General features: G+C 37.8%; 1 protein-coding gene across 1 annotated transcript; it reads right to left on the reverse strand.

Annotated features, from left to right (window-relative positions):
* Window positions 1-2251: 2251 nt before the first annotated feature.
* Window positions 2252-13243, reverse strand: LOC122832102 (ATP-binding cassette sub-family G member 4-like; the record flags this gene model as incomplete). Its single annotated transcript, XM_044118511.1, has 13 exons — window positions 2252-2477; window positions 4653-4771; window positions 4864-5022; window positions 6897-6997; window positions 7104-7272; window positions 7362-7460; window positions 8324-8442; window positions 8531-8645; window positions 8758-8881; window positions 10934-11079; window positions 11543-11593; window positions 11722-11854; window positions 13126-13243. Coding segments are annotated over 13 exons (1679 nt in total), but the record flags the coding sequence as incomplete, so codon positions are not given.
* Window positions 13244-13549: the final 306 nt, after the last annotated feature.

Here is a 13549-nt window from a genome sequence, read left to right on the forward strand (position 1 = left end):
TGAACCTTAAACTGAAGGTATGTTACTCTCATAAGGAGTCCAGTCTAGAACATGCTATGGTGATTATTGCACAGTTAGAGTTCCTGCTCTTAGAGTGGGCAGTGAAATGGTATGGGGCATCTCCCAAACTGGAAAAATTAGGCTTGTTCTCTTTGGGGTCAATCTAAATCCAGAGAGATATCAAGAATAGCTTCTACAACCAGTGGTACTCTGTCTCCACAGTCTGCAAACAAACTGTCCTCAGGGAAGACAATGCTGTCCTGCACAGAAAGGGGTTTATCACAGCACCTCCACAGTTTGGGAATGGAGATGATTGAAAGGCTTTGCCTGCAGTCTTGACAGGTGGGATCAGTTTAGGAATGTTGTTCATGTCAGAGAGAACAGCACAGCCACGTATTTTCATGTTTTTCATATGTAGCTATTTCTGCTGTGATCCCTAAACTCAATCTTAGAACTGGTCACTCGACTATGTTTGTTGCCAATGATTACTTGCCACTACCAGCCTTTAAAAACTGTGACGGCCAGAGATAATTTTTCTCTGTTTATTCTAAAGCATGGAATGACATTCCACAACATATAAAGTTGATCTCAACATTGGTACTTCTTAAGAAGACTCATGTGCATAATTTGTTGGACACTTAAAAAAAAAAATCATTGTTAGACATTCACTGTGTAAAAGCTGCTATTCTTCTGTTTTGTAAATTGGTATGTGTGTGTCTATTAATGTGATGTGATGTTCAATGTGTGTTTTTTATATTTTGTAGAAGAACCTGCTGAAAAGCAGGATTTATGCTGAGCGAGGCCCAATTCCTTTAATTTTTCCTGTTTTACAAAATTATTTTAAAAATTAAATAAAAATTGACTTGCAACAAATATTAAATTCATAGCAGTGTGAAACCAAATGGGAAAAGACACCAGGTTGTTGCGGCTATGTGTAGTGATTCGATGCACTAATGAATCTCCTGTTTGCCACATAAATATAATTTTAAATTCCCAATAAGTTTCATATCTTCAGAATTCATTCAGTCAAAAGTACATAAACTCAATTACTTGTAAAATCAGCTAATGTGGACTAAGGCAAGTTTCCAAGCACTATGGCACCATAAAAAGGGAAATTAACCAGTTTTATAACTACATTAGCAACATTTAACTAAACACAAATTTCCTAACTTTATGAACATTAGACAGTCTAAGCACCCTGTTTTAAAAAAAATTCTGTCTAAGAGCTAGTTTTGTTTATCTGCGCCACGACTCCAATAAGCAATGCATGGAATAAAGATGAGAGAGCTATTATGATGCATTTTGAAAAAATTTCAAAATAAATGGGTGTGAACGAAAGAGATGTGAGTAAAAAAGTGCCACATCTAAAAACGAATGGGCTGAAGTACCTGGAGTCAATCATCCAAAGTTACATAATGAGTGTGGAGGAAGAAAAAGAACAATAATGCAGTGTGGATGGAGGGAGGGTTTTTCCCCCAGTGAATTTACACAGACACAGTGAAGAAGGCAGGTGAGCTGCTGTGGGGTCCACTGAACAAAGCGACTTCTTTCAAGTCTGGTCTTGCACTGAATTGCCATGAAATATTTCTCCTATAAGTAAACCTTCCAGTTACTGGATCAGATAATCATGTCTGCACACCCTGTCTTTAATTAAATGAAACAGAAACATGCTTGAGTTAGCGTGTTTGATCAAACCTTCAAAGAATTTAAGTATGTTTTCACTTCAGTATGCATCTTCATGAGAAGGACTTTTCACCTTTCACTTTGTGCGCATAATAACATGTTTCATTGGAAGGCAAAGGTGTCAAACTCCTGTCCTCAAGGCCGCTATCCTGCAACTTTTAGATGTCCCTCTACTGCACCACACCTGACTGGAATAATTAGGTCAATAAGGCTCTGGAGAACTGATCTACACAAGGTGGAGGTAATTAAGCCATTTCATTCCAGTGTTTTGTACCTGTGGCACATCTAACCCAGGACTGTGGCCCTGAGGAACTGTGCTGGGGAAAGTGGCTCAGTCTGACTGTTGATGTATCTTTGTGGATTCAACAGTTTAAATGAGGTAAATCAGAGAAAGCCAATTCATTTGATGGCCTCTCTGAATTGTCACTCCAGTTGTTGCTTGCCAGAAGAGGGTTTGTGTTCTGTCTTTTTAGCAGCAGAGAAAACTGAGTTGGCAAACTTCCCAGGTTTATAATGACATCTCATACTCTGTGCACAAGAATAAGACTATTGAAAAGGATAGAAAAATCTATCTCTCAGACTTGACCTTGTAGCATAGGACAAGGTAAGTGGTCAGTCGAAGAACTATAAAGAAGATACCCAGGACAATGAAATCAATGTAGAGCTCAGCATCTTCCACGTTCAACAGCTGCAGAACCTCTTCAGGCTGTTGGAACCTACACACCTTCCCAGGACACTCCAGCTCTGAGCGGTTCATCCCATAGATGGACAGAAGCACCCCTTCAAAGCTGTATCTGTGGGAAGGAGACAGAAATGAAGGATTTACACTACAAAAAAAGTTTGCTGTTCTCATGGCATGTAATGCTTTTTGTTCAGGAAGTGAGCAAAAGAATGCACACATACCAAACAATTTTAATTAATCTCTACTGTCTCTTTTCTCTGTCTTCTTGAGAGAGAGGTAAGAAATCTGGAGGTTGCTGATCCCATGTGAGTATGTTAAAAAGCAAGTAACTGAACATAACGTGTCACCAGATCACATCTGACGAGGTCATACATGTTTCCTCCTCCTCATGATGCGTTGTTTGACTGATGCGACTTAGATTCTGTAGTGACTTATAGTCCAGTAAATTCACAATATTCCCTTTCAAACCAGACAATTCCAATGCCAAACACACTTGGACAACAGAACCAGAGGTGAACCCTTCGACATGTTGCTTCTTCAGAGTATAAATATAAAAATGACAAACACGAGACAAAGGAAGGTTGCCGTATCTTTTACCCATGAAAGCAAAGCAAGTTTCTACCAGTTTAGAAACACATCCTCCAGACTTGTTACAAAGAATTAATGCAACATAGTTTAGCATTAACGCTATACACAAGAGTTGAAAGAGTTTGGAACTTTAGTTCAGCATCTTTTGCTGTGATTCAGTTTAATTTTATCTTAAGGTCTTGCAATTTATCACTATGGGTATTTTCTTAGGAGGTATTAGTTGAGCTTCAGATAGGATCTTTCATGCCAACTAACAGTTCCTAGTTTAACTTGGCACAGCTGTCATACATCAATGAAGAGTAGATCTCAAAAGAGATTAACATTTTCAGCTCGTGCTTTGCACCATGTGAAGTAAAACAAGAATAAGTAGAGAAGTTATCTTGCACAGTAGTGCTCTACCTGATCTGCCATCTTGTAGTTCATCTATTTGTTCCAGGCACAACAACCACCTTAATAGGTGATCAGTTTATCATTAACTCACAGTAGTAGTGCTGCTAGGTAGCCACTGGTACTAACTTTAGTTCTGCTATTCATTCTAAATACCTTGATCATGTTCATTGAAACATGATCAGTCCAGCTATCATGGGCTACTGCAAAACATTTAGCTGATTACTAGATACCGTTATTCTGGTACTGGCTAGGAACTAGTTAAAACCTCAGGTAATTCTGTTTATAATCTGAAAATGCCTAAGTGGGCTGTCTGCATCCCCAGAACCAGAACCAAACGAGGAGAAGCGGCATTTAGCATCTATGCACCAAAAATCTGGAACAAACTTCCAGAAAACTGTAAAACAGCTGAAACACTGACTTCCTTTAAATCTCAACTAAAAACCCACTTGTTTAGAGTTGTATTCGAAACGTAATCAATTGCAAATTTATTGATGTTGTGTTTTTATTGTTGATTCTATGTTGCATTGTATTTTGTGTTTGATTTGATGTAAAGCACTTTGAAATGCCTTGCTGCTGAAATGTGCTATACAAATAAAGTTTGATTGATTGATTGATTGATTTAAATCTTTATTCAAGAGCATCTGTGTCAAAGCAAATGTTTGCAGATGGATACATTGAAGTTACATCTGGTGTTCAGAAAAGTCTCAGTTGAATAGCTTTCAGTGTCACTAGTGATGAGGTTGTACTCAATCATATACATGGGTGAATTTTGGAGGACCTACTGAGAACATGCCCACTTCCATTCTATAGTACTAAGTAACAAGAAATAGAACGACTGCAAACAACATGGAGGTAAACACTTCTGCCTTACAGTGTGGTTACCAATGTCTATGTGAAATTAAACTTTGGATCTTACTGAAGATACACAATATATTGGCACTAACATCGGTAACAGTCCGATCAATAAAACTGGGTCAATATTTACAACCAATATTTATTTCCAGTTTGTTCCTGGATGGGTGCAGGTCGTTCATGTGGTTTTTGTTTGGTCATGTGACAGTGAGAGTGATGCAGCAAAGGATTATGGGAGTATAACTGAAGTAGAGAGACAGTGGGGAAGTCAGTGGTGTGGTTGATTTTTCAAGGTGTTGAAAGAGCAGAGAACTATATATAGTATATAATATCAACAAATATTAGTTATCAGTTACCATGACAGCAATATTAATATGCAATATATTTATTGGCTCAAATTTTCTTATCAGCGCATGTGTAGTCATGATGACTGTGAATATTGCGCAGATTTACACACCTGACATAGGACACATAGGAGCTCCACTGCAGGTAATTAGGGATAGTGTTGAAGTTCACAAAGAACCCAGAGAAAAGCAGCACTGGTATCGCTGTAACCGGTCCAATAAATGTAGCTACCTGTGGAACCGTTCAGAGGACACCAAGTGTTATCTAGGCACACGGTGAGCAAAGAGGTCTTACATGTTCCTGAGAATTGAAACTCATGGCACCTGAAGAGATGTGGAAGCTGCCCCAACCAGCAGGCCTAAGGACTGGGCCACTAGGGCAGTGCAGATGGACAGAGCTATGAAGAGCAGGTAACGGCTAGCCTCAGGAGGCTGCTCTGTCATCCAGTACACAATACTGCAGTACATGATGGGGCAGATCATCTACAACAAAGATGAAGCCTAAAACTGGTTAGAAGATATCTTTATTCGTCATCAGCTTCACTTCTTTATGTTCTGATTGAGCAGTTCCCTTGAGCTTCAGCAACATCTTATCACATGATGTCACCACTCCTGGAATTTTAACATCTATCTCTTACCAAAGACAAAGGTCAGTGAAACCCATTATTGGAATCTTTTATTTTTTGGGCCAGTTTTTCAATGTTGTAAGTAAACCTTCATGGCAGTTTGAAGGTTTAGTAGAGATAAGAACTAGTTCTCTAAGCAAACCATCAGAATTTTGAAGCAAATATAAATTTTCTGGTTCTGATAAAGTTTTGACTTGCCCATACTAATTTTAGCAGAGTCTTACTTCTATTTTAAAAGTGTAATAGAGAAATACTGTACACAAAACATTTTTGTTTTAGCCTATATGTCCGGAGTGGTTTTTAATTCTCAGTACAATAAAGGTCAACAACATCTTTTCCCTTGACCTCTGTCAGATCCGTCATACAACATGCCGTTTATTTGACAAAGTTCAGACTTCCTATTATCTGCTGAAAGTCTGTCTTTCACTGCTTTACAGCCTGAATGAGCTACAGACATCTCAGCATGTTTTAAGAAGTACATTTTCCTTCTAAATATCTTATTTCCTCTAACTTAATTCATACAGTCCCAACTTTTACTGCAGAAACCATCTTACTTTAATCATTTACTGATGACAAATTAGATTTATTTTTTGGCTTTCTGGTCATAGTTTAGAACTAATTAAACTAAAATCAGATGATTCCAGCCAGCAGTTTACATGTTTACATGATTTACTGTAATGACTTTCCTTTTCAGAGAATACATAAAAAAAATGATGAAATTGACATAAATGGAAATATATTGAGAATATCTAAATAGTTTAAGGGGTGTTCCAATTTTTTCATAAGTATGTTTTTGTTCCTCTCATTTGTCCACCAGCAATCCTGCATAAAATTCCTAAGCCTTAAAGCTGAAGCATGTAACTTTTACAAAATTTATTTTTTACATAGTTGTTGAAACTGTCACTATGTTGTGAAAGTATGAGACAGAATTGCTCTGAATTCTGTCTCAGAATTCAGAGCACTGAGAGAAGCTCGTCCGCCTTCTCTCAGTGCTAACTACAAACAACCAATCAGAGCCAGGAGGTGGGTCTTAGGGCTGTCAATCATGTTAATGTGCGCGACCCTACACACCCTGCTCTCTGCAACAATACAGGTCCTACCCGTCAGTAGAGCTTGTTGTGAATGCTAAGGCTAATTAGCATGGCCATGGGTGATGTTGAGTGAACAATTTTCCTGTAATGGTGAGTTGTTTCTCTGCAATTTAAACATTGAGCAGCACATTCATGAGGTTGATTGGAAGCGCTGATACCTTCCTCCTGCCTCTGGTTGTTTCTGGTCAGAAGTGGTGCAATTCTTTAGAAGGCAATAGTGGCTCAGATAGGGAGGAGCTGAAGGCGATCAGTCTTTCCACACATTATCTTTCTCATATTACAGTGTCATGATATAGTGAAAGTTTTAACAAATATGTAAAAAACTTCTTTTTTAAAAATAAAAGTTTGATACTTTAGTTTAAAAGTCTATTAAATATATATTGGAATGAATAAAGAGATTTTGATTCTATCCAAACTCTGACTGGGAATAATGTACAAGTGTGATGGGAAAACAAGCTTAGACCAGCAGCAGCAGTTAAGCTGTTAACATAAAGAGAGCATAAAGGGAAGAAACTGCAAGATGAAATACAAAAGCTGTAAATTAATGCCATCATCTAACACTAAAGTACAGTTGAAGTTACAGTGTACAATGTGAGACTGGTGGTGAACCAGTTCAGCTCTACCACACCTGCAAGCTCACCTGGAATGGGATGTCAGCCATGGTTTTAGCCAGGTAGTAAGCCTTCAGGCTGTACCAGTAGTTAAGATGCTCACGCAGGAACACAGACATCTCCAGAGGAACTGTTGGGTTGATCGTTGCAACTTCACACACACTTATCTACAGCTTAATTGATTACTGCTAATGGACAGCAATTAAAGAGTATTGCAACCTTGTAATAATACTCACAGGTCAGCACTGTTGGCATGAGGGCTCCAAACATTAAGAACAGCATAGAGAAGAAGAGAAATCCAGTGTTGTTAAACACCTTGTTGGCATCATTGCCAATATTTAAATAGAGTAGACCTATTATTATACCAATGGTGATATGGGAGATCAGTCTGAGGTGGGTCAAAACCTGAGAACAGAGCAATGACAGAAATATTGTTTCACACAAGGCACTTTGAATTTTATTGCGTGTGGTAAGGCAGTAATACTAACAGATACCTGATCTCGACATATAGTTATTAATGTTCTCTTGAAGAGGATGCAGAACTGTGTGAGTGTGCTTGTAGCAAAGGTATGGCTCTCAATGTATCCAGCATTCTGGAAAACACCAAACATGATTTCAACATGGATTGGTTTCATGACATTATTCTGTTAAAATGCTGTTAAAGATTAGCCCTATTGCACACCAGGTTTTGAGAAATAGTAAATATGTTATCTTCAGTTATAAATATCTTGTATATATCAAATATAACTTAAAAGAATTTGATTTGGTAATTTAATGCCTTGATATTTGGCTGCTGTCTCTTTAAAAACCCCTGCTCATATGAGCTCAGCAGATGTTGCTTATTGCCGGTGGCTAGTCTGTAGGAGCTGAGTGGGGGAGTTGCAAGGAGAGCTGCTCTGTGAGGCAGAAGCTTGAAAATTGAAAAGCTTCGTTTCAGGAGCAGCGTGTCACAAATGGAGTTAAGTTCACCCAGGCATTTTGCACAGTAGAATGGTCATGCCATGGGAGATTAAAGGATTTCTCAAACATGCCTAAAAAAAAATCTAAGAGCAGAGCAGAACAAAAAACACAGGGACAGGAAACAAATAATGGGAATTAATAGTAGGAATCATCAAGGTGTGACTGAGAAGAAGTTGTATATATATACTGTGGAGTTTGATTAGTGAACAGGAAACAGATGGCTGATTAGAAACGAGTTGCAGGTGTGAGCGCAGAAGGCAGGTTGAGGAGTTAAAGAAAATGGCACAGGAGATGAAGGAGAGTACACAAACTGGATAACTAGCAAAAAAGGAATCCAAAAAAACCAAACTAGACATAACACAAACTAGAATAACTAAGAAAAGGACTGACATGGAGTAGAACAGAAACATGGCTAGTCTAATCAAAATGGTATACTACATTGCTATCTGGTAAATAAAGTTGTTTCTGCTACAGAAGGAGAGTATCTGCTGCCTACCATGGAGCTGTTGGCTGCACAAAGGTTCTTCCTGTGTTCTAAGGTGCACATTCCACCTTGAACTGCCTCAAAGAGCACAGGGTTTAGTTCCCCATATTCTCCTGAGGCCACTTCAATGACTGTATCAGGAGAGATGAAGATAGAAATAAAGTTAATGAATCAAATAGAAAAAGGTCCAAGGTGTAGTTGGTACAAATGTGACCTCACTGAAGTCAGCAGGGTTGTGATAGGTAGGACAGCAGAGACCCATAGTCTTCATGTAGGGGATAAGGGATGGTACTGAGCCTTTGTAGATGCACTGACCCTGACTGAGGATGTAAAGCTGTGAAAGAAAGACAGTTTAATGCTAACAAGAAAAAAATATGGAAAGAATTTGTTTTGTAAAGTTGTGGTTGCCTCTTAGCTTCTCACAAAATCACGGGATAGATACACACCTTGTCAAACATCTCAAACAATTTGGCACTAGGCTGGTGAATGGTGCAGATAATGGTACGTCCTCCCAGTGCCAGAGAGTGCATTAAGGACACCACTTGGTAGCAGGAAACACTGTCTAAACCACTGAAAGGACAGATATCAAATCCACAAGCAGTTTAGAAGGACAGGTTACAACAGCAGGATTAATTTTGGGATTATCCTAATTATAACAGATGCAATATTAAAGAATCCATCCATTATCTAAACCTGCTTTTCCTTAGAGGGTGGTATTGGAGGTTGGTGCCTATCTTCAGCAATCATTGGGTAAGAAGCAGTAAACAAAAACACACAGGACCAACAACCATGCTCTCTCACACACATTCACAACTTTGAGTAATGTAGAGAAACCAATTAACCTAACAGACATATCTCAGGACCTCTGGCGGTAGCTGGAGTACCCAGAGGGAATCCCACATGCATATCGTGAATATGAAGCTCTATGTGGTAAGAGCCCAGCTTGGGATTTAAACTCAGAACCTTCTTTCAAATCAACAGTTCTACCACACTGCAGCTCTGGCTGAAACATGACAAAATCAAGTATAAGATATGGATTTGTCCCATCATCTACTCACATACCTACATGCAAGTGGTAAAAATTGAAGGTCAGTTTACAGAAATTTGGCTAAATAAATGTTTGGTTATGTAGGTCAAGCAGATTACGTTTTATTTAGGTTTATAGCTGCAATACCCAGTAAAATGTATATATCATTAGGGCAGTCATCTGGTGTATCATTATTTCAAAGTGTTTCAGTGTTGGAGTTTACTTCACACCATTTGTTTCTGTCCCAACCTCAGGCGCTCTGGCTCCATTACAATGCCTGGCCTTTGCCTTCCTGTGCAACTCTGCTTGAGCAGAAGGAGAAGTTGTGAAGAATGATTTCAATTTTCTCCTCTGTTTTAGAAGTATATTTTGCCTGTAGTTTTAGTAAAAGGAAGTGGAGGAAGTGAACAAAATTGTTCAGTCCATGTTGGGCATGTTTCCAAATATTAAATTAACATTAACAACAATTTTGTTCAGATCGGCACTTCTCTATTTGCAGTGGAGGATGAGTATTTAATCAAATATAAAATGTTGGTCAAAGTATTTCAAGAAGGTCCTGGGCCTTATGGCCTGGGTTGCAGGTGTTTTATTGTCTGCCTTTGAACTCCTCTCCTTTACGGATGTGGCTGATCTGCTAATTTGGACCACAGAACATTTAAACTCGACAGTTTCCACCTTCGGGGTCGCCTTTGGTGTCCACTTGGCCTTCTGTCACTTGTGGTGCTCTGCTGTCAGGCTTCACCTCCCCTCCTTTTGCACATTTGAGTTCTTTATTGTACTTCAACACTTCCATATGTACACAAACAACAGAGCCAAGCATTTGTATTATGCCACTGACATTGATATTCACAATCCATCATAGTTTTTGTTAATAAATATTCCTTTTTTTGCACTGTAACTGCATGGACACTGCATGGACTGCAGTTTTTGTTATAAGCCAATTGTAACAAAGATTTTCCATTATCTTATTTTTTAAATATAGCTCAAGATACAGCAATGAAAGCACTCAGCATCAAAATTTTTACAAAGTGGATTTCCCACTGAATTCACATGGGGTAATTGTCTCATTACTATTTGTTTATCCACATTCATATATTGTTACATTAACAATGTAAATGTTGTTTTCATTGTTAAACACCATTTAACAATATAAATGTTGTTTAGCATTTACATTGTTAAACAATGTAAACATTTACAATGTAAATGTTCAACATTTACATTTAACAATGTGCTAGAACTGCTAGAATTATACGTGCTACTCATCATAGCACGTATAAGATGTTTATAAAACAGATTATTGGTCAGAAATGCTGTTCTGCAGTTTCATACTGCTGCAAGAGTCACAGCTATTAAAGGTATAGTACTTTCCAAACACAGACATTTTATAGCACAATCAACTGTCACAAGGAATTGCTTGTTAGAAAACTTAAACTTTGACTTTGCTGATTTATACATACCACTACCCCCTCCTTTAAGACTTTATTTAAAATGCTAAACTATGTTAGAGACAATAAAAAAATAACGTTTAATTCCTACCACTCGACCTGCTCTACACAATAAATGTGTATAACTTTTTTTAATTATTATTATTTTACCTTGTGGGCTCGTCGAAGAACATGACTGGAGGGTTGTTGACCAGTTCTAATGCGATAGCCAGACGTTTACACTGACCGCCAGAGAGGGCAGTAGTGCGGGTGTGGGCACAGTCGAGGAGTCCCAAAGCAGTTAGAATCTCATCCACCTGTGTGTTATTTTTGAAGATAATGGAGAAAGGACACTTATAGATATGAGAATTGATTGACTAACCCTAACCCATATCAAATTGACACATTTTTTGAAAATTAATTTAATTTAAAAATCTAAAAAAAAATGGTCAAAAGTATTTTTCTCTGAGTTAAACTTATCCTGCTTGACTTAAAAAGCATACATAAATCCTAATTGCACTAACTGAACAAATTCAAATAGTATGGTTTTTCTATATTTGACCAAACTTGTGACACTACAGCACTCAGAGTGATTCAGAGTTATCAGATGAATGTGTAATTCAGTACATTTATGTCTCAATTTTAAAAAGAAACTTCTGAACTTAAGTCAATTCAGCACTCTTGTTCAGTATTGGTTGATGCTAAACCTCAGATATTGGTATTGGCAAGTGATAAAAGTGGATGGGTGCATCCCTAATTTATATCAATACTTTCACTCACCAGCTCCTTTTTCACTTCTAGGGTTTCATCCAGCTTCAAATTTGCTGAAACCTGCAGTGATGAATAAAATATGCATCTTATCTTGCATTTAAAACAGCTTGAGAGGAGAGAGCTAGCTATGTTCATTGGAAAGGGTTTTGTTTCAAAAGCTGGTACTAAGACCTTTCATTACAGCTCACCATCATGGCCTCCTTGGGGGTGAGATGTGGCAGCAGAACATCCTCCTGCATGATGTAGCAAGACATTTTCCTGAAGGTCTTCAGATCCCTGGGTTTTCCGTTTACCAGGATTTGACCCTTTGTCCCTTTTTCTCTGAGCAGTATGAATGACATGCACCAGCTCAACAGGTTGCACAAACTGAACAGTGTAATTCACATCAAGAAATCAGTGACACAAAACTGCCTGGCCTCTTCACACAGCAGTAAGAGGAAACTTGTGAGTTTGCCACTGGTTTTCTCTCACACTGCAAGCAACCAAATGAAAATGCAACTCGTCATGGAAAATAAATTTTTTCCACCACAGGAATACTAAACCTGCTGGTTGAGGTAGAAACCGCTCTATAAAAAAATGCACACAGAGAAATTCCTGGATTCAGAAAAGGCTATGATAAAAATATATAGTACAATTGATGCATGTTATGTCTGGTGTCACAAGTGTTGAAATGTGGTGTAATCTTCTAGTGTTTTACTGAATCCTGATTCAAGAAAATTATGCTATTATCTGACTGTGATTTTTGCATGTTATGATTATGAGGTATGTGGTGGCATTACTGATGACTGTAAAGTAAAAATTGTTTATTATGTCTCTTAATAAATTTATTTAATTCTTTTACTTATTTAACCACATTAGTTTTGTTCAATCTGTTAGAGTATGAGGCTGCAGAACCAGTTAGATAAGCTTTTCTGTTGACCTCTCCCTTTAGCAATAGCAGCAGGCTGATAGTTTAGATAGATATAGTGTGATGGAATAAGCCTTGAGTCTTAAGAAGTTTCTCTATGGAAAACCACCAGCTCGGAGTTTTAAGAATTTGGTGTACCTTCTGGATATTCTGCTTTAACACTGTTCTTGTTATGCAAAATTGTTCCATTAGTAAACCTAATTTTTGGAAACTCACATACTTGAACAAGAAGATGTTTATCATCCAAAGAGTTAATTTACCCTCCAGTGTGGTTACGTGGCTTGTATATTGTTCAACTGAAACTGGAATGACTGCATTGTATAACATGAGTTCTATATATTGTGAGGGCTTGCAGCTCCAAATCAGAACTCAGTGCAGCTCGCTGTTATGTGTGTTCTCCGTCTGCAGACGAAATAAAGCTTTGCTCTTTGCCATTTGCCAGAGTCTCAGCCTGATCTGTTATCATACAGATTTTTCCTCCACATGACAGTGAAGGAGAAACAGACATTATCATGGAAAAATGTATTTGGTGAGTACAGATGACGGCAAAATCCGGACTGCCCTTCTAAAGAACATTTTTTTCAAAGTTGTGATTAAGCTACATTCCAACAGAATCTTGTGTGAAGGGCATGTTTGGTAAACCTAACTATTAGACATTAAGATAAATCGTGCTTTTTCTTCTTACCTGTAACCAGCCAGAATGTTCATTAGTGTGGTCTTCCCAGCTCCAGAGGGCCCCATGATTCCGACCAGCTCTCTATGGCAGAACCTTCCGGAAAGGGACTGCAATAAAGATTTGAAACCTGAAAAATATCAGACCAAACTTTTAAAACAAAAAATGACAAAAAGATTTCCTGGGCCTGAATGCATAAAGCACAACAGAACAAAGGCATTTGTGGTGAAAATAATAAAAAAAAAAAAAAAAAAGAAAAAAAAAAAGCAGAGTTTAACCCTCCTATTAAGTTGTCAAATTGACATTTTTTAAAAATTCATTTAATTTAAAAATCTAAAAAAAATGGTCAAAAGTATTTTTCTCTGAGTCAAACATATCCTGCTTCACTTAAAAAGCATAAAGAGCACATAAAATTAAATTGATTCTTTTACATAGT

The sequence above is a fragment of the Gambusia affinis genome, linkage group LG06 (genome assembly GCF_019740435.1).
Source record: "Gambusia affinis linkage group LG06, SWU_Gaff_1.0, whole genome shotgun sequence".
NCBI lineage: Eukaryota > Metazoa > Chordata > Actinopteri > Cyprinodontiformes > Poeciliidae > Gambusia > Gambusia affinis.